At 50.3% G+C, this 20,654-nt stretch overlaps 2 protein-coding genes and 1 long non-coding RNA gene across 5 annotated transcripts in view; 2 read left to right on the forward strand and 1 right to left on the reverse strand.

Moving 5' to 3' along the window:
• LOC310769082 (uncharacterized protein) overlaps positions 1-13,412 on the forward strand; it is a 37,332-nt gene extending 23,920 nt beyond the window's left edge. The window contains exons 4-6 of the mRNA XM_083628171.1: positions 1,598-3,456; positions 5,424-5,536; positions 12,680-13,412. Of these exons, the coding sequence (XP_083484297.1) occupies positions 1,598-1,894 (297 nt within the window). The 3' untranslated portion in view covers positions 1,895-3,456; positions 5,424-5,536; positions 12,680-13,412. The remainder of the gene's footprint in view (positions 1-1,597; positions 3,457-5,423; positions 5,537-12,679) is intronic.
• The window catches only part of LOC310769208, a 133,649-nt gene that overhangs the window by 79,968 nt on the left and 33,027 nt on the right, over positions 1-20,654 (reverse strand). The gene's annotated exons all lie outside the window — the stretch shown is intronic.
• Positions 17,231-20,654, forward strand: part of SUPT5H (SPT5 homolog, DSIF elongation factor subunit) — a 37,121-nt gene continuing 33,697 nt past the window's right edge. For 2 of the 3 annotated variants that reach the window (XM_083626871.1, XM_083626872.1), the window contains exon 1: positions 17,274-17,422. The gene's annotated coding sequence lies outside the window, so the exon portion shown is untranslated. Of the gene's footprint in view, positions 17,423-20,654 lie in introns of all 3 variants that reach the window. The other variant, XM_083626870.1, reaches the window with a different exon arrangement.

The raw sequence follows: 20,654 nt of genomic DNA on the forward strand, positions 1-20,654 counted from the left end.
CTATCGTGTCCCAAACTCCTCTTGTAAGGCCCATGTTGGGTAAGACTGATGGTCCACCTGTCTCTGGACCCTGTGTCCTCCTGAGAGTGGCCACTGAGATGCTGAGAGCAAACTAGGCAAAGCTGGTTGGCCCAGCCATCTCTGTGTTGGGTTGAAAGAAATAAAAATGGGATAATTTCATCTTAGCTTATTTCATTAAATTGACATGATTTCTGCATTGTAAGGGTTGGGGTACTTTCAAACTCTACAATTCCTTGATACACCTCTTGATTGTTGAGAGAGAGAGAGAGAGAGAGAGAGAGAGAGGAGAACCAGGAACACTCAAAGCAGTTGAGTGGAAGTATTAGTAAAGGTAAAAAGGTAAAGGGACCCCTGACCATTAGGTCCAGTTGTGACTGACTCTGGGGTTGCGGTGCTCATCTCGCTTTCTTGGCCGAGGGAGCCGGCGTACAGCTTCCGGGTCATGTGGCCAGCAGGACTAAGCCGCTTCTGGCGAACCAGAGCAGCGCATGAAAATGCCGTTTACCTTCCTGCCGGAGCGGTACCTATTTATCTACTTGCACTTTGACGTGCTTTTGAACTGCTAGGTTGGCAGGAGCAGGGACCGAGCAACGGGAGCTCATCCCGTCGCGGGGATTCGAACCGCCGACCTTCTGATCGGCAAGCCCTAGGCTCTGTGGTTTAACCCACAGCTCCACCAAACAAATTGACTCCCAAAGACTGCAAACCCAGAAGTGTTCCGGTTTGTGAATGTTTCTTTTGGAAGCCAAACGTCCGTTTTGGCTGTCGGCATTTTCCCCGGGGCCAATCAGCCAATCAGAAGCTGCGCCTTGGTCTCCGAATGTTTTGGAAGTCGAACAGGCTTCCAGAACGGATTGAGTTCGAGAACCAAGGTACCACTGTATTGAAAACATTCAGAACCTGAAAACCACCCATCAGCCCCCAAACCACACAACAGCATTCTAGGTATCTGGGTAGGCTTGTCTAAAGAGAAACACAGCTCCATTGGAAGAGCATGTGAGTCTTAATCTCAGCACCACGGGTTCGAGCCCCACACCGGGCAAAAGATTGGACTGGATGCCCCAACTCTTCCAACTCTACAATTCCATGAAACGTTTTTAGCAAGTGCCGAAAAGAGTACAGCAAAGGGGCCCACCTGGTGTCAAAAGGCAGGGAGTTCTGAAGTGTAGGTGCCACAACACTAAAAGAGTGAGTTCTTGCAAATGCAGAACAGGAATTACTGTATTTTTCGCTCTATAAGGCGCACCAGACCACAAGACACACCTAGTTTTTGGAGGAGGAAAACAAGAAAAAAAATATTCTGAATCTCAGAAGCCAGAACAGCAAGAGGGATCGCTGCGCAGCGAAAGCAGTGATCCCTCTTGCTGTTCTGGCTTCTGGGATAGCTGCGCAGCCTGCATTCGCTCCGTAAGACGCACACACACATTTCCCCTTACTTTTTAGGGGGGGGAAAGTGAGTCTTATAGAGCAAAAAATACGTATCTGGTGCCTGTAATATAATGCAAGCAAAGCTAATTTTTTTTAAAAAAAAACCCTGCTGCCTGTCATTTTCTGCTTCTTTCCTTTGTCCCAGTAGGTTTGCTATGCTGACAACCTGAGCTGCTTTTTCCAGGAGCTTCAGGTGGTTCGGCGGGCACAGCAAGGGCAGATCCAGCGCCTCCTCTCCCGGCTCGCCACCCGCCTGAACCAGGTGCAGGTGAAGCTACGCAGAAGGAGCCAGAGCCAGAGCCGCTGCCCCACCTGCCGGCTCTGCCGCTACCACCCCGAACGGCCTGTGCTGGTTTTCCTGAACAGGCTGCTGGAGATGCACCAGTGGAACTGCAGGAACGGGGTCAGCCTAGGGGGAATGTACTGCCCACCCCCCGCTCCGTGAAGAGGAGCCTTGCCAGTCGAAGGAGGAGATGGTCAAGCTGGAAGGTGTGCAGAGGAGGGAGACCAAGATGATCGAGAGACTGGAGACAAAGCCTGATGAGGAATGGTTGAAGGAGCGAGCATGTTCAGCCTGCAGAAGAGAGGACCGAGAGGTGAGGTGATAGCCATCTTTGAATACCTGAAGGGCTGCCCCATCGATGGAGGAGCAAGCTTGCTTCTTGCTGCTTCACAGCGTAGGACCAGAGTCAACAGATTCGAATCACGAGAAATGAGACTGTAACGAAACACAGGGAAGAACTTCCAGGCTGTATGGACTGTTCAACAGTGGAATGGGCTCCTTCGGGAGGTGATGGAGTCTCCTCCCTTAGAGTTTTCTGAGCTGTGATGGCCTGGGACTCGGACTCGGAGCCAGAGGGGTCTCAGTCTGCACCGGATCCTTTGCCTCAGGCATCATCTGAACCAAGTCTGAGGCCTGATCCTGAAGAGTCCCAGTCTGCACAGGTTCCCCTGCAACAAACACCAGCTGGGCCGAGTCAGGGGCCTGAGCCTGCCCTGGCTCCAGATGTGGGGATGACCTCATTGCCTCCAGCTGGGCCATCACTTACAGCTGCTCCACTACCGGTTGGGTCAGGGGAGGCTGAGGCGGCCTCTGGGTCTAGTAACCCACCGACGTCTCCCGAGCTGCAGAGACTGAGGTCTGAGAGGAAGAGAGACCTGAGTACTCACAGGAGGAGTGCTCGCCTTCAGGCAAAACAGGGAGTTGAGTCGTCGGGGCATCAGGACTGGCCGTTACCCCGACAGAGATAAAAGGCCGTCGGACCCCACCCCAGGTTGCAGGAGCAACATTGATGTTTGCTAGAACCTGCCTGAGATCCTGTACCTGTCCTTGCCTGGTTTCCTGCCTTGGCCCTGTCGGACTGACTCCTCATGGAACCCTTGGATTCGGGACCGGACCTGGACCGCGTCACTCAGGTTACCCCCGGGCCCAGCACATAAGCAGCGGTTGGGTGACCATCTGTCAGGGATGCTTTAGCTGCAATTCCAGCCTTGTGGGGTGTTGCACTCGACGGTCCTTGGGTCCCTTCCAACGCAACGATTTTATTCTACTCCCCCTTGACTTTGTCCATGGCTCTGGGATAGCACGTCCAGTCTGTGTTGGCGATTCATGGGTTCCTCTGTTAGAGGGCATCTCTTGCAAGATCGGTGCCCTCTGAGACCCTGGGCTACCCTGTTGCATTGGGGCATGAGACACAACTTCCGTTGTGTTATGGAGAAGGTCCTGTGGATGACGGATACAGGCAGTACCCGTGAGGTGGCAGCTGTCGCTGTCCTGGTGAGTGGATGTTGACTGAACATTCTGGTCCGGACACACCAGTAATGGTGCAAGTTGCAAATTTTGGATGAAAGTGCTTTGGCAGCTGATCTCCGTTGTCTCTCCAAGTTGCAAGACCCAAAGCAGGGCTGGAAGAGAGAATGGTTAGCTTTCCTACTACACAAATGTAAGAAGAAGGACATGCATCTCTTCCTTGCCCCAGCAGATCCCGATCTTCCTGGTAACAGCTAGTAAGTATCCCTTCCCTCACTTTATCTGTTGTTAATATAGGAACATGGGAAGCTCCCTTATACCAGGTCTAGTTGATACCAGGCTACATGAAAGAGCCAGTGTGGCATAGTGGTTAGAGAGCTGGACTAGGACCTGGGAGACCCGGGTTCAAATCCCCACCCAGCCATGAATTTCAGCTGGTGGGGACCAGTTGCTGCTTCTCAATCTCACCGATCTCAAAGAGTTGTTCTGGTGATTAAATAAGAACACTTTCCATGAACTCGTGGAAATCCAACGAAGCTGAATGTTGGAAGATTCAGGATAGATTAAAAAAAAAACACTTAGAGAAGCATAAACAGGGTGGGGACCAATGTTTGTATCCAGGTGAAGTGATGGACATGAGACAGGTGTTGGTAATGCTGGTGAGCTGGCGGAAGCAAACATGCTCCAAGCAAGCTGCTGGCTAGCTCTGCTGAGGCTCTTTTTATTAGCAGAAATCAGCAATTGGAAACAGTAGTGAAACCACCCTGAACTTAACGTATTTCCATCAGATGGTTTAAAAACTATTTTTTTAATCTGTAAAAGTTCTTGCATTCTTAACTATTTTTGTTGCACTATATTAAATATAAAGTGTGTGATTTACAAGGGCTTGGGCTTCTTCGTGCTCCCGTCTACATCAACGCAGGCGGTGGGGGCGGAACGGCCTTTGGGGAATGTTTATTCACTAATAGGTAGCAGCAGAGCAGCGATCCCTTCCCCTGAGCTTAAGCAAGGCTTTTCCTCAAGCAAGCATGCCAGAATGCCAGTGGGTGGAGACCACAGAAGGGGAGAATGGCTCTTGCGCCCGGGTCCTGCTTGAAGGTTTCCCATGAGGGCATCTAGCTGGCCCCTGTGAATCTCCTGTCTGCCTGGGTCATCTGAGGCAAGCATGCTCCAAGCAAGCTGCCGGCTAGCTCTGCAGAGGCTCCTTTTATTAGCAGAAATCAGCAATTGGAAACAGTAGCGAAACCACCCTGAACTTAACATATTTCCATCTAAGCACATTTCCAGTGTTAGCAAATACATGTGTCAGCAGGTGTTTCCCTCAGATGTTCCCTCCGATACTTGATGACGTCTGTGTCCCCCGTCATGCTCCAGCCAAGCGATATGCTTAACAAACAAATTGTGAGAGGACAAAAGGTCAGGGGGGAAACCCTGTTTTCTAGCCAAGAAGGCAAAAGGTCAGGGAAAGCAGGCATAACGCTCCTTGACATACTGTCGCACGCATAGCTGTCAACTTACAGATTTGAAAATAAGGGACCAGCAGCCTCGAAAATAAGGGATCAGCAGCCAAAATAAGGGATTTTCCAAGGGGCACAGGTATGTCCAACATCTGAGCCCCTCCCAGCCAAAGGCAGAAAGCCCAGCCAGCAGCCAAACGAAGCCTCAAGCGGTGGTTCCCACAGCGCAGCAACCTGGCAAAGGGGATGCAGCAAGGAAAACCACCGTCCCCTCTCCGCTGGGAAGCGCTGAGCAAAGGCGAGTCCCCAGGCAACGCGGCCGATTTGATCAGCACAAGGCATGCAAGCTCCACCCCCCAGTCGTTCTGAGACTCCTTATTGGGTGAGCAACGCAGCCAAGCAACACAGTTGGAGCCTCCGTCCTCCCTGGCCGGCAGGGAGGGAGGGAGAGGAGCTGCTTCCTTTGAAACCCGGGAAATTTAAGGGACATCATCAATAAGGGACAGCAGCGGGACACGGCGCAGGGATAAGGGACTTTCCCGCTAAATAAGGGGCGGTTGACAGCTATGGTTGCACGTCTGGTGCGAGGTTTGCCTTCGCAAAGCGGAGCGTTACCTCTACATCCAGGTATGGTGAGATCAATGTCCTTGCTGCCCACTTAGGACCACCCGAGCAAGCATATCCTGACGCAGACCAGTCCTATAACCCAAGCCAGGATTCCCTGTGAATTACCCATCTCATTGTTATTGTGTCTTTATGAAAACTAGGTGCTCCTTTCCCCGGAGAATCTCGGAGGAGCTCTGACGATGTCAGCCTGAAGGGGTTTCATTTGTTGCAGCTGAGAAGGCAGGAGGGCTTGGCCATCAAACCACGAGAATTGGTGAGTTTTCAAATGCCCACTGACTTGGGCATAGCCCTTGAGGGGGGACGGAAAGGTTTGTCTGTTTCAACCCCCTCAAATTCTCATTGTTTCTTTCTAAAATTCAGTTCTTCGCATTTTCACAGCAATTGGTGATTTAAAAAAATAAAATTTAAAGTCGTCTTCAAAGTTATTCAGCATTTTAGTGTGACTTTCCCCCATAAACACATTTTTGTATACTGTTTTTGACCAAAGTGCACATTTTTGCAAGCAGTTCCCCCCAATATAATGTGTTCTTGCATGTTGTTTTTCACAAACATGGTGTGTGTGTGTGTGTACATGTGCACATCTTGCAAAAGCTCAACATCCAAAAAACCAAAGTGCTGCACCAATGAGCACAAAATAACCCCTCTGCAGCAGCACAAATCCAACTCAGTGGTGTAACGTTGGAAAGTGTCAATCACTTCTCCTACCTTTTCACAAGGGCCGACACTGATGCCGAAATCCACCATCGCCTGAGCTCTGCGAGTGCGGCTTTCTCCCGATTGAAGTGCAGAGTGTTTGAGGACCAGGACATTTGAGGGAACCCAAAATGCTTCTTTACAAAGCTATTGCACTACCAACCTTAAAGTAAAGGGTAAAGGGACCCCTGACCGTTAGGTCTAGTCGTGGACAACTCTGGGGTTGCGGTGCTCATCTCGCTTTACTGGCCGAGGGAGCCGGCGTACAGCTTCCGGGTCATGTGGCCAGCATGACTGAGCCGCTTCTGGCAAACCAGAGCAGCGCACAGAAACGCTGTTTACCTTCCCGCCGGAGCGGTACCTATTTATCTACTTGCACTTTGATGTGCTTTCGAACTGCTAGGTTGGCAGGAGCAGGGACCGAGCAACGGGAGCTCACCCCGTCACGGGGATTCGAACCGCCGACCTTCTGATTGGCAAGCCCTAGGCTCTGTGGTTTAACCCACAGCGCCACTGTATGACAAACAAGAAACAAGGCAGAGGACTTCCGGGACAATGGAGGCTGCTTGTCCTGCGCGGCCCAATAGCTGTGAGGTGGCAGGAAGGGAGCATGGGCAAAGCGCCTTCTCCAAAAAGCCTGAAAGGAAAAGTTCGGATTCCGAAGGGTCCAGCAGTGTCGAAGGATGCTCTTTCTGAGGCCTCAAAGGCACTAAGGATGAGTCTCTGTCATCCGCCATTTGTCTGCGGCTGACCTGGATGTCCTCTGATTCTTACCAATCTTGTGGCTTTTCAGTCTTTCTTGGCTCAAGCCACAGTTTGGCCTCTCACGTCCTTCTAGCTCATCCTTTGCTACCGACCAATTGGCTTTTAAAAACTAGCCCATTTGCGGTGGCCGGACCAGCTTCCCAGACTTGAAAAGGCAGGAATATTAATTCCCTTCAACAAACACTCTGGAGAGAGAGGAAGGAAGAATTACTCACGCTGTAGGCATCCAGTGCCGTCCAATAAATTTTAAAAATGGTAGGGGATGTTTTCCCCGAAGTTGTTTGCATGAAAATGAGTGGAGGCAGAAAGATTTTTATTACTTACAGTAATGAAGAACAAATTCACACTAAGCTCCATGACCTGAGGGTGGGGTGGCTTTATTTACATCAGTTAAGCAGCCTTCTGTCAGCGATGCAAATTAAGGACCTGGCCACCCAGCTCCTGACACCATTTGAGGACTTGCTGCTTGGGGGGAAACACAAATGCAAAGGGCAGGTTTCCAATAACGTAAGAGGCTGCTAGATCAGGCCATGGGCCACCTAGTCCAGCCTCCTGTTGTGAGTCGACGACCCGCCACACGCATAGGAGTATAATAAGACACAAAGACACATTATTTTAGGTTAATGGGCAAAATTAGGCCACAACTTTTATTGGTTACAGCATGTGAGTAGTATTGGCTTAGGCACTGGATGAAACAGCAATATAGTGGTACCTCGGGATGCAAACGAGATCTGTTCCAGAGCCCCGTTCACATCCTGAACAGAACGTAAGACACGACAGTGCGTCTGCGCGTGTCCAGGTCATGTTTCGCCGCTTCCGCGCATGCGCGTAACGTCATTTTGACCACCTGCGCGTGCACGAGCGGTGAAACACGGAAGTAACGCGCTCCATTACTTCCGGGTCGCCGCAGAGCGCAACCCGAAAATACTTATCCTGAAGCGTATTTATCCCGAGGTATGGGATGCGGGTGGTGCTGTGGTCTAAACCACTGAGCCTCTTGGGCTTGCCGATCAGCAGGTCGGCGGTTCGAATCCCCGCGACGGGGTGAGCTCCTGTTGCTCGATCCCTGCTCCTGCCCACCTAGCAGTTTGAAAGCACGTCAAAGTGCAAGTAGATAAATAGGTACCGCTCCGGCGGGAAGGTAAACGGCGTTTCCGTGCGCTGCTGTGGTTCGCCAGAAGCGGCTTAGTCATGCTGGCCACATGACCCGGAAGCTGTACGCCGGCTCCCTCGGCCAGTAAAGCGAGATGAGCGCTGCAACCCCAGAGTCGGCCACGGACTGGACCTTTACCTTTACCTTTATGACACTCCACTCCGCACAGTCGGGAGTCATATCAGGGTTAACAACCAATGGGAGGAGCTTGTTGATGCAAATACAACTGGAAGCTCCCCCATGACGTCACCGGGGGTCTTGCCATGGCCCTAGTCACCAGCGGGGCATCGGACAGGATCCACGACTGCCGGATCATAGCTATCAATGTTTACCTTTTTTAAAGGGAAATTCCTATTCCGAATAGGATTCCTTGCAAGAAAAGGGAAAAGTTGACAACTATGCGCCGGATTCATTTAACCGAATACCCAAAAGAGAAGGGGTGTGCTGGTCCCGAGGGTTAACCGTGCGGTGAGGTCCGAGTCCAGTCCGAGGTCAAGGGTGCGGTATGGAGGCTGTCCGTCAAAGCTGAAGCTGGGTCCAAGGCGGGGAGTCGGGTGAGGTCAGGAACTCTGGCAGAAGAGCAGGACAGGGTGCAGGCAGGAACGGGCTACCAACAATGTTGCTCCCGCAACCTGGGACTGGCGCTGGCCGGCTTTTATCTGCCCCAAGGCACAGGGCGGCCCCAATCCTCAGGTGACTCGCCTCTCCTGGCCTGGAGGCGAGCACTCCTCCTGCGGGAACTTAGTTCCCTCCGCCTCTCTGCCCTGAGCCTCTGCAGCTGCAGCTGGAGGGTTACCAGACCCAGAGGCAACCTCAGCCTCCTCTGATGGGGCTGAGAGTGGAGCACCTGCAGGCAATGGGTCCTCCATCACCTCAGGAGCCAGAGCAGACTCACCTGAGGATCCAGCACAGGTGAGGACCCTTCAGGCTCAGGCCCCAGCCCCGGCTCAGCTGGTTCTGGAGGCGGGGACTCCTGTGCAGGCTGGGATTCCTCAGGTTCAGCCTCCAAGTCTGAATCCCAGGCCATCACAAGGGGTAGATGATGCCCATACCCAATCCTCCAACACAGCACACCTATTCCAATGCCTAACCGCCAACTCCAGAAAGTTGTGACGAATTGCTACAAGGTAGGCAAAAAAACCAAGAGGCTGGTGCCAATTTGCCAAATGGGGTATAAAAATCCTACCAGGTCTCTTGGGCAACCAAGGCAACCAACCGGAGTCCATAGCAAGGTCAATATGCAGAGGAAATTGTGTGGTTTTCAGCAACTGATATTCAGAAGAATAGTTGCCTCTGACAATCAGGCAGACCATAGCTTTCATGGCTAGTAGTCATCAGTAGCCCTTTGCCCCTCCATGAATTTGTCTAATCCTCTTTTAAAGCCTTCTTGGTTGGTGGCCAATCCAAGATGGGAGTGAGTTCCACAGTTTAATTCTGTCCTGTATGAAGAGGGACTTTATTTCATCTGCCCTGAATCTTCCAACATATTCAGCTTCAGTTCTAGTGTTAGGAAGGAGAACTTTTCTTGATCCACTTTGCCAGGCGGTGAGGTGGTTGCTCACGAGTAACCAGGCAGGACTCTGACCTGTCTTTAGCAGGTTTTTATTTGTGCAAACTATTTACAGTGCAGGACCAGGAAGTTCATGTCCGTCTCAATCACTTGCAGTTTCCGGGAGTGGCCCCTTCCGGTCCCCCCCCCAGCATAATAACTTTGTTGTTGTTGTTTAGTCGTGTCCGCCTCTTCGTGACCCCCTGGACCAGAGCACCCCAGGCCCTCCTGTCTTCCACTGCCTCCCACAGTTTGGTCAAACTCAGGCTGGTAGCTTCGAGAACACTGTCCCACCATCTCGTCCTCTGTCGTCCCCTTCTCCTTGTGCCCTCCATCTTTCCCAATATCAGGGTCTTTTCCAGGGAGTCTTCTCTTCTCATGAGGTGGCCAAAGTATTGGAGCCTCAGCTTCAGGATCTGTCCTTCCAGTGAGCACTCGGGGCTGATTTCCTTAAGAATGGTGAGGTTGGATCTTCTTGCAGTCCATGGGACTCTCAAGAGTCTCCTCCAGCACCAGAATTCAAAAGCATCACATAAGAACTTAGACACCCCAACTCTCCACCTTCCCTCCTTGTGTTTCACCCCTCTGCGTAAACTGGGCGTGCCTGTTTCCTGGCCGGCTGGGCTTGGTGAGGCGCCTGGGCTCTCAGTAGCATCTTTGAGCCCTCCCCTCGCTTGGCTTTCCCGCTCCCCCTCTGCTCCACTGGAGGTGTGGCTTTCCCCATCGTTTAAGGAGGAGCTGCTCCTCAGAAGCATGGGCACCTCTCTGTATTCCCATGCCTCCCTCCCCTGTTCCGATGGCAGCCCCCTGACACACTTTCTCCATGCCAAGCATAGTTGTATAAACCTCTATCATGTTGCCTCTTACTTGCCTTTTCTCTAAACTAAAAAGTCCCAGTGGCTCCACTGTGGAAACCCACTCTTTAAAGCTCAGTCAGAGCAAATGCGGATCTGCAGAAAGTCCAAAATAACATTTGCTGCAATTAAGACTGTGAAGACAGTGAAGACAGTTAAAGACAGTGAGACGCAAACCCAAGCTAGTTATACAGAGATGTGGGGCTCAGAGAAGGGTCATTCAGATTTGTAACACCCAAACTGGGACAGGCTAGTCGCCAAGATTCTACATTGGCAATCATTCGTAGTTGAATAAGATTGTCTTCCATGAACATGGTTTTAACAGTGAGTGAGTCAGTAAGTGACTGTGGAGGCCAATTCTGGATCCACACATCCTTCCACAGTGGGGACATAGGTTTCCAGGCAGGAGTTGATCACGGTGTGGATTTGCCAAGCGTGCCTTCCTCTGAGCACGTTTCTCCCTTGCGTCCTGAGTTCGAGTGTCTTCAAAGCCAGGACACCTTTGGTAAAGGCTGTTCTCCAACTGGAGCACTCGCAGGCCAGTGTTTCCCAGTTGTCAGTGCCTATACTACATTTTTAAAGATTTGCCTTGAGACAGTCTGTAAACCTCTTTTGTGGACCACCAGCATTACTCTTTCCATTTTTAAGTTCGGAGTAGAGTGGTTTCTTTGGAAGACGATCATCAGGCATCCGCACAACATGACCAGTCCAACGAAGTTGATGCTGAAGAATCATTGCTTCAACATTGGTGATCTTTGCTTCTTCCAGTACACTGGCATTAGTTCGCCTGTCTTCCCAAGTGATGTGTAAATTTTTTTGAAGACACCGTTGATGGAATCCTTCGAGGAGTTGGAGATGGTATTTATAAGTGGTCCATGTTTCACATGCATTCAGTAAAGTTGGTAGTACAATAACTTTGTAAACAAGCATTTTGGTTTCACTGCGAATGTCCCGGTTGATTGGCGGGTAATGGCCGGATTCAGCTACCAGGAGTTTCTGGACTTTTCTTTCCATGCAGAAGATGGCTTGAACTTGGGGCTGTGTAAACTCCGTCCCCAAAGAATAAAAAAATTATGGAATTTCTACCCCCCACAGCCAAGCAACCCCAGTGCATGTTAATCAGTTAAAGCAGATGCACGCAATAAAATTAACCAATAACACATTTAACAGCAGTAAAATCTTCAAGTGCACAATGGTTTACATAAGACAGACAGGAAGGTGGAAGAGGAGGATGACATGGAGCTATGGGGGCTAAGACCAGGGAACAGAGGCTCAAAGAGATGGCTGTTTCCCCCTTCTAGGGTGTGACTGCCTCCCGGGGGAAGGAACACAGTGGCAGAATCTAGAGAGAGGGTTGGCTCTCCACTAGGTGTGAAGGAAGAGGCCACAGGCAAATCAGGACCGATGATCTTCATTGCAAAGGTAAAGGTAAAGGGACCCCTGACCATTAGGTCCAGTCGTGGCTGACTCTGGGGTTGTGGCGCTCATCTCGCTTTACTGGCCAAGGGAGCCAGTGTACAGCTTCCGGGTCATGTGGCCAGCAGGACTAAGCCACTTCTGGCGAACCAGAGCAGTGTACGGAAATGCCGTTTACCTTCCTGCCAGAGTGGTACCTATTTATCTACTTGCACTTGGACGTGCTTTCAAACTGCTAGGTTAGCAGGAGCAGGGACCGAACAACGGGAGCTCACCCTGTCGCGGGGATTCGAACTGCCGACCTTCTGATCGGCAAGTCCTAGGCTCTGTGGTTTAACCCACAGCTTTATACCAGACATAGTCTGATGCCTGCATAAGTTTTGTGCAAGCAAATAAGGATGAAGAAACAGGTCATCTGGGGAAGCACTAGGTTTTACAGAATCTGAATTCGGCACCACATTTGCCATTCTGCACTAGTTCTGAGCTGCCTTGAGATGATGGCACAGAGCCGGCAAAATAGGAAACTAAGCAGGGACCTAAAACGCTATGCAACTAAGCAGTTGGTGGAATACCAAGCATGTACAGTGGTACCTCGAGTTAAGAACTTAACTCGTTCTGGAGGTCTGTTCTTAACCTGAAACTGTTGTTGTTGTTGTTAACCTGAGGTACCACTTTAGCTAATGGGGCCTCCTGCTGCCGCCGCATGATTTCTGTTCGCATCCTGAAGCAAAGTTCTTAACCCGAGGTACTATTTCTGGGTTAGCGGAGTCTGTAACCTGAAGCGTCTGTAACCCGAGGTGCCACTGTACTTCATGATCTTGGATGACCTTACCCTGTTTATGACTTCAAAATTCCACAGAATAGACCGAGATGGGGCATTGCACTTTTTCTCCGTTGCCGAGTAAACAGAACTGCCAGATGTTCCTCGTTAAAACCAGCTGCATCTTGCTCTGCTTCTCTTTTCAGGAGTTCCCCTTCACGTAGATTCCCTCCAGAGCTGAATTCTCCAGAGTGGACAAATCCTATCTGGCAGGTCCTTCCCCTGAGAAAATCTACAGCCGGAATGGGGACGTCCCCCCGAGAGTCCGATTTTTAAGGTTCACAAAACAAGACGTTGCCATCTGCATCTCCTCTTCCCCGTCTCTCCCTCATCAGCGAAACAACACAGCCAGGGCCTTCGTGCTGTTCAGAACTGTATCCCCTGGAGAAATCTCTATTCCTAAGGGCAATTTCTATTCCTGCCTCTGTACGGTTTTCTTTGTTTGTTTCTCCAGATGAAATATGACCCCCTGGGCTGGGAAAAGGTTGTCATCACTGAGACAGCCATTTCTTGGGTTCCAGCTATCCATCCCCTCAGCAGATACTGGGAGATTTATGTAGTGTAAGTGATGTATCAACAGAACAACACACATAAAACAAGGACAGTCGGTCCTTGCCCCAAGAGCTCGCAGTCTAAATTTTGACAGCAGGGGAGACAATAACGAAAGAGCAGAAAGTATGCAGGGAGGAAAGAGCTGGTGCAAAACACCACCGAGAAAGGCAGAGTGGAGTAGCGGTTAGTGTGTGGGAAGAAGACCAGGGATACCTGGAACGATATCCCTGCACCTTAAGCAACTCTCTTCTTCTCAACCTGAACTACCTTACAGGGTCGTTATGAGGATAGGATTTGAGCTCCTTTGGCAAAAAAGTCAGCATCAAAACTGTTTCCTCATCTCATCTTAATGGATCATGATTGTTTTCAAACTGATAAGTGTCTTTTCTTCCTTTGTCATGTTCCAATAATAATAATAATAATAATCTTTTATTTGTATCCTGCCATCCCCAGCCGAAACCAGGCTCAGGGTGGTTAACATCAAATATATAACACTAATATAAAATCAAACAATAATTAAATTAGCTCCTAAAAACAAGTCAGGATCAAATGAAAATCTAATTAAGTGGCTTTCAACACAAAATTGATAAGGATAAATTCTGGAGTGAGAGGCTACTCAACAGCCCAGCTCGTCGGGGTGCAAGTCCCTCGTGGGTCCATGAGGACAGTAAAAGAAGGAAGTTCCAGTCAAGTAATTTGGAGCAAAACAGCGGTCAGTAGACCACGATCTTTATTGTTGCACAACAGCTTCCCACAGGAGTTTTAAATTGCCCGCCCTGGAGTCCAAGACCACCCCCAGAAACATCACACATACATCACAGAAGGGGTGTGGCCCAAGACCACCCTCTTAATGCATCAGAGAAGGGGCGGAAATCTGGATGTCTTGATTCTTCCTGTCTGCCAGGTTACCTGATTGGATTACTTGGGCATCCTGGCCACTCTTTTGTTATGCTAACTGCTCCATTCCTGAATCCAGGTCCCAGGTCCCAGGCTCACACCTTGTTCATATCTTAAATGTGCCCTTAAGACAGGATTTGTGAAAGAGACAATGGGGAGATTTCCCATTTCCTTCCACCGAAACATTTGAGGTCATTTTGGGAGAGAGAAAATGGTTTCAGGACTTTTTTGTGGGTTTCAGACATGTGGTTTACATATTGTATGTGTTTGCTTGGCATGTTTATGAACATCTAATATATATATATGACTTTAAAACTCTTATAACAATTGTGGTAAGAATTTTAAGGTCTTAGATGTATAATAAATGTTCATAAATGTACCAACCAAGCACGTACATAGATCAGCACAGGAAAACCGACCTGAAACCATTTTTGATTCCCAAACTGACCAAATGTTTTCTCTGCAAGGTCAAAGGAAAATGGAAAAGCCTCCCCATTGTCTTTTCCTTCACAAATCCTGTCTTAAGGGTATGTCTGTGTATGAATAGGGTGAGCCTGTGACCTGGCTCAGGAACTAAGTGTTTATCATTACAAAAGACTGGCCAGGCTCCCCAGGGTATCCAGTCAAGTAAGCATTAACAGGTAACCTACCAGACAAGAGATAAAACGACGACAGGAGATAAACAACGCACTCAGATTTCTGCTGTAGACCACCCTTTCTGTGATGTAGGTATGATGTGTCTGGGGGGTGGTCTTGCACTCCAGGGAGGGAATTCAAAATGTCTATATAAGGCCTTGTGTGCCATTGTTCTGGGTTCCTCCTCCCTCCTGTGTATGGTGAGCGAGGAACCCTGTTGCAACAGATCAATAAAACAGAAAAAAAAAATTTCTTCCAGTAGCACCTTAAAGACCAACTAAGTTAGTTCTTGGTATGAGCTTTCGTGTGCATGCACACTTCTTCAGATACACGAAAGCTCATACCAAGAACTAACTTAGTTGGTCTTTAAGGTGCTACTGGAAGAAATTTTTTTTTTTTTGTTTTGACTATGGCAGACCAACACGGCTACCTATCTGTCAATAAAACAGATCAAGCTTACTAGCTGCTTTGCTTCTCAATATTCTCTGGTTGGCCTCTGTTATTTTCTCCTACCAATAGGGAACCTACGTAGGGACTCTATATGGGCTCTTGGATACCCCATAAGGGGGGAAAGGGCAGATTTTTGTTTACAACACAATCACCTGAGAAGTAAAGATAGTCATTTATTTCAGGGGTGGGGGAACGTGTGGGTCTCAGGGACTGGTTGAGAAGTGTGCATGCGGAGAAGCAGGGGCTGGAGTCTGACTTGGGAGAGGGGGGTAGTGGTTTGTGGGCACTTGTACCAGCCAGGAGGCAAGATTCAGAGGCTGGGGAAGCTTCAGAGCTGGAGGGTGGAGCACAGTATGGGTCAGAAGAAGAGGCAGATCAGGGAAGTGAAGGACTGGGTACTCCCCAACCCTCTCCTGCACCACTCTCCCTGAACCAGGAGAGGACTGAAAAGGGAGGAGCAGAGGAAGTTTGCACACAGGCGCAGTCTCCAGCTGTGTGCATGCAGCTCTTCAAGGGAAGGTACATAAAGTGGGGGGGGGGCCCTGTTGCTCCAACTGCTTCATGCAGTGCAGACCTGGGAATAGTTGCCTAGGTAACCAGAGCTGTAGAAGAGATTGTAATTGTTATGCCTGACAATAAATATATCGGTACCATGGTTAACGAACTGAATCCGTTCCGGAAGTCTGTTCTTAAACCAAGGTGTGCTTTCCCATATAACCTTACAGGTGTATAATACCATTTTTGCACCAACTTCAAGAGAAGGAGGAGGATTGGTTTGAGAAAATATTGAATTATTTGGGCATGTTTGAACAATTTAGGGTAAGCAAAATGTTAAATAAACCATATGGAGGGAGGAGTGTTAAGGTATATAGAATTGTACATGTGGTTGATTTGAATATGTTATTATTATGTATACCCAATGTATCGGCCGCCTGGGGGTTTTCACTGTTTGTTTTCACTGTGTTTTGGTTGTTGGTAAAAAAATAAATAATAATAATTTTTTTAAAAAACCTTTAAAAAAATAACAAACAGAATAAACTCGTGAAATATACTCAGAGTCGCAAAGTGATTTCACGCTCTTTATTCAGCTCATAGTGGTGAGGAGGAATGAATGAAAGTCCCCTCAAAGTATCTGCTTTATATACATTATTTACACAATGGGCTGCACATGATTGGCTAATTCCGGAATTCTACTGTAAGCCAATCAGGTTGTGGATTCACTTCTATCTGGAGCATGATTGGGTGGTTCCTGCCAACCAGTCATACTGCTGCATTGTTCTAGGACCAATCAGACTGCTGCCTTTTGGATCCTATTGTTCTAGGACCAATCAGACTGCTGCATTCTGGATCCTATTGTTCTAGGACCAATCAGACTGCTGCCTTTTGGATCCTATTGTTCTAGGACCAATCAGACTGCTGCCTTTTGGATCCTATTGTTCTAGGACCAATCAGACTGCTGCCTTTTGGATCCTATTGTTCTAGGACCAATCAGACTGCTGCCTTTTGGATCCTATTGTTCTAGGACCAATCAGACTGCTGCCTTTTGGATCCTATTGTTCTAGGACCAATCAGACTGCTGCAGTTTGGATCCTATTCAACTCAGTACATAACAACTCGGTATTACAAAAGAAAAATAAATAAATGGAAAATAGTCAGATGAATGAAACGGATGGTTCCTGCGGCCTGATCCCACGTCATTTACTCACGAGTAAGCCCAACTGAATTCAGCGGGGCGCCCCCTGGGGCAATGCATGGGGCGAGGAGCCTTGGCAGGCCCGCAATCCCGCGCGCAGCTCCTGGGGAGGAAGCCCCATCCAACGCCATCGGGCTTACTTCCGAGTAGACCGGCCCGGGCTGCCCCTTTGGGGATCCCCTGCTCCTCCCAACCACCTTCCACCCACATCCCAGCGCTGCCATTGGCCTTCCCCAACTCCAACGTCACACACCCCGCCGGCCAATCCCCTCCGGTTGCGCCCCAGACCGGGGAAGAAGCGGCGAGCCGCAATTGGCCGAGCGCGAGCACGTGACGGGGCGCCATTTCTTCCCCCCCTTCCTCCTCCTCCGCGTCGCCGCCAGTCGCGTAACACGTCACTGTTCCCTTCCTCCGCCGGCACGTGACCCGGGCGGCCCAATCCCAATTTCCTCCGTGGCGCGTCTTCTCGCGAGATTTCCTCTCTCCACACACCCCCCCCCACACGCGCGTTGTACGCGTGCGCGCGCAGAGGCTCGACGCGGTTCTGTTTTTGTTTTTCCGGTTCTCTTCCGCCGCCCGCGCCGGTTTTTCCTCCCCTCACGGAGAGGCCCTGAGGCGGCGGCAGGAGCGGCGGGAAGCGGGAGGCCTCCGGAGAAGCGCGGTGAGGGAGGAGAGGAGGAGGATAGAGGCGACCAGGCCCGCCTGCCGCTCCCCTCAGGGCTCGGCGAGGCCCGGGTCTAAGGGGGGCCGAGGAGGCCTCGCTCGCTCCTGAGGGAGGAGGCCTGGCTTCCTGGGCCCGTCTCCACACCGCGGGTCGCGGCCCCGGAGCCCCTTTGCGGGGGGAGGTGGTTTCCCTCATGCGGAATCGCAGAATGGTCGGAGGGGTGGGTGGGAGGGGGCACCCCAGAGGTCATCTAGCCCAACCCCGCGCCGCGCAACGTTGTGCTTTTGCTTGTGGGTTGTTGTTTTTTTTTAAAAAGGTTGTGAACCCCCCCTGAGATTGTCGGGCGGAGGGGGGCCTACAAATTTTACTAGTAGCAGTAATGATAATAATAATAATAATGGGGTCGTACCTGGAAGAGGAAGGGTCCCTTTCTTGTGGGTCTCGGTGGCTTTCTTGTTTTGTTCATTCCGCCGTTTTTGTTACACGGTGGCACCTCGGGTTACATACGCTTCAGGTTACAGACTCCGCTAACCCAGAAATAGTGCTTCAGGTTAAGAACTTTGCTTCAGGATGAGAACAGAAATTGGGCTCTGGCAGTGCGGCAGCAGCAGGAGGCCCCATTAGCTAAAGTGGTGCTTCAGGTTAAGAACAGTTTCAGGTTAAGTACAGACCTTCGGAACGAATTAAGTTCTTAACCTGAGGTACCACTGTAGTAGCAGTAATAATAATAATAATAATGGGGTCGTACCTGGAAGAGGAAGGGTCCCTTTCTTGTGGGTCTCGGTGGCTTTCTTGTTTTGTTTATTCCACCGTTGTTGTTGTTATATTGGTGTTAGAAACTGAGATAGGAGAGCTAGGAGCTACCGTATTTTTCGCACCATAGGATGCACTTTTTCCCCTCCAAAAATGAAGGGGAAATGTGTGTGCGTCCTATGGTGCGAATGCAGGCTTTCGCTGAAGCCTGGAGAGTGAGAGAGGTCGGTGCGCACCGACCCCTCACGCTCTCCAGGCTTCGCACACCTCTCTGCAAGCAGCGGGAGCCCAGCGCTGGGCTCCCGCTGCTTGCGGAGACTTGCCTGCATGCCGAAGCCTGCGGGCGCTGAGATCAGCGCGCCCAGGCTTCGCGGACCTCTCCGCAAACAGCGGGAGCGCTCCCGCTGCTTGCGGAGAGTTGCCAGCATGCCGAAGCCAGCGCGCGCTGAGATCAGCGCGCCCAGGCTTCGCGGACCTCTCCGCAAACAGCGGGAGCGCTCCCGCTGCTTGCGGAGAGTTGCCAGCAAGCCGAAGCCTGGGCGCGCTGAGATCAGCGCGCCCAGGCTTCGCGGACCTCTCCGCAAACAGCGGGAGCGCTCCCGCTGCTTGCGGAGAGTTGCCAGCAAGCCGAAGCCTGGGCGCGCTGAGATCAGCGCGCCCAGGCTTCGCGGACCTCTCCGCAAACAGCGGGAGCGCTCCCGCTGCTTGCGGAGAGTTGCCAGCAAGCCGAAGCCTGGGCGCGCTGAGATCAGCGCGCCCAGGCTTCGCGGACCTCTCCGCAAACAGCGGGAGCGCTCCCGCTGCTTGCGGAGAGTTGCCAGCAAGCCGAAGCCTGCGCGCGCTGAGATCAGCGCGCCCAGGCTTCGCGGACCTCTCCGCAAGCAGTGGGAGCGCTCCCACGGCTTGCAGAGAGCTGCCTGTTTGGGGGCTGGGGTCGGGGGAAGCCCCGCGCCTGGGGGGGAAATAATTTTTCCCCTTTATTTCCCCCCCAAAAAACTGGGTGCGCCCTATGGTCCGGTGCGCCCTATGGTGCGAAAAATACGGTAAATGCCACCTTAAACCGAGGTTATGGGTGCAACAGCGGCATGTCTAGGCGCTCTTTTAGTAATAACAAGAATTCAAAGCTGAAAATGAATGAACCCTGTTGTTGTTGTTTAGTCATTTAGTCGTATCCTCCTCTTCGTGACGCCCTGGACCAGAGCACGCCAGGCACTCCTGTCTTCCACTGCCTCCCGCAGTTTGGTCCAACTCATGCTGGTAGCTTCGAGAACACTGTCCCACCATCTCGTCCTCTGTCGCCCCCTTCTCCTTGCGCCCTCCATCTTTCCCAGCATCTGGGTCTTTTCCAGGGAGTCTTCTCTTCTCCTGAGGTGGCCAAAGTCTTGGAGCCTCAGCTTCAGGATCTGTCCTTCCAGTGAGCACTCAGGGCTGATTTCCTTCAGAATGGAGAGGTTTGATCTTCTTGCAGTCCATGGGACTCTCAAGAGTCTCCTCCAGCACCAGAATTCAAAAGCATCCATTCTTTGGCGATCAGCCTTCTTTATGGTCCAGCTCTCACTTCCATACATCACTAATGGGATAAACCATCAGTAGTAGTATGTAGCAGTAGCAGTAATAATAATGGGTTCGTACATGAAAGGGGAAGGGTCCCTTTCTTATGGCTCTTGGTAGCTTTCTTGTTTTGTTTTGTTGCCTTTATTCCACTGTTGTTGTTGTTATATCAGTGTTAGGAACTGAGATAGGAAAGCTACGAGCTGAATGGCACCTAAATGGGTGTAACAACAGAATGTCTAGGTGCACTTTTTTTTATAACAAGAATTCAAAGCTGAAAATATTTTCATTTTTCACACGGTGTAGTCCTTCACCCGCCCCCAATATCCTTAAGAGGGTCTCTTCTCCAGTGTTGTAGCTAGAAGTGGGCAGGCAGAAAAAAAAGTTCTCCTTTCCTTCCACTCTGCAGTTTTAATCGGAAATCTTTAGGTTCAGTACTGTGTCCAGAGCTCAGAAACCGCATTAATGAAATTATCTGTTGCAAAATGCGGCTGGAACAATGGGAGTTTCCAACACTGAACCGTATGTCATGGAATCATAGAGTCGGAAGGGACCATAGGGATCATCAAGTCCAACCCCAATGCAATGCAGGAATCTTTAGCCCAACACAGGGATCAAACCCACAACCATGAGAAGAACAGTCTCATGCTGTACTGATTGAGCTGTGTCAGTGTCATATATTTATTTATGCCTTTTCCCCTGACAAGGACTCAAGAAGGTGTGCAGGTTAAAAAAAAAAGTAGAAAAAAAGAACAGCCAAAGCATAAGGGGAAAATCATTAAAATAATTACCGTATTTTTCGCTCTATAACACGCACCGAACCATAACACGCACGTAGTTTTTAGAGGAGGAAAACAAGGAAAAAAATATTCTAAACGAAACAGTGGATGTATGATTTTTGTGGTTCATGCTGTGGCCACAGACA

Source organism: Podarcis filfolensis (assembly GCF_964270895.1).
Source record: "Podarcis filfolensis genome assembly, chromosome: 8".
NCBI lineage: Eukaryota > Metazoa > Chordata > Lepidosauria > Squamata > Lacertidae > Podarcis > Podarcis filfolensis.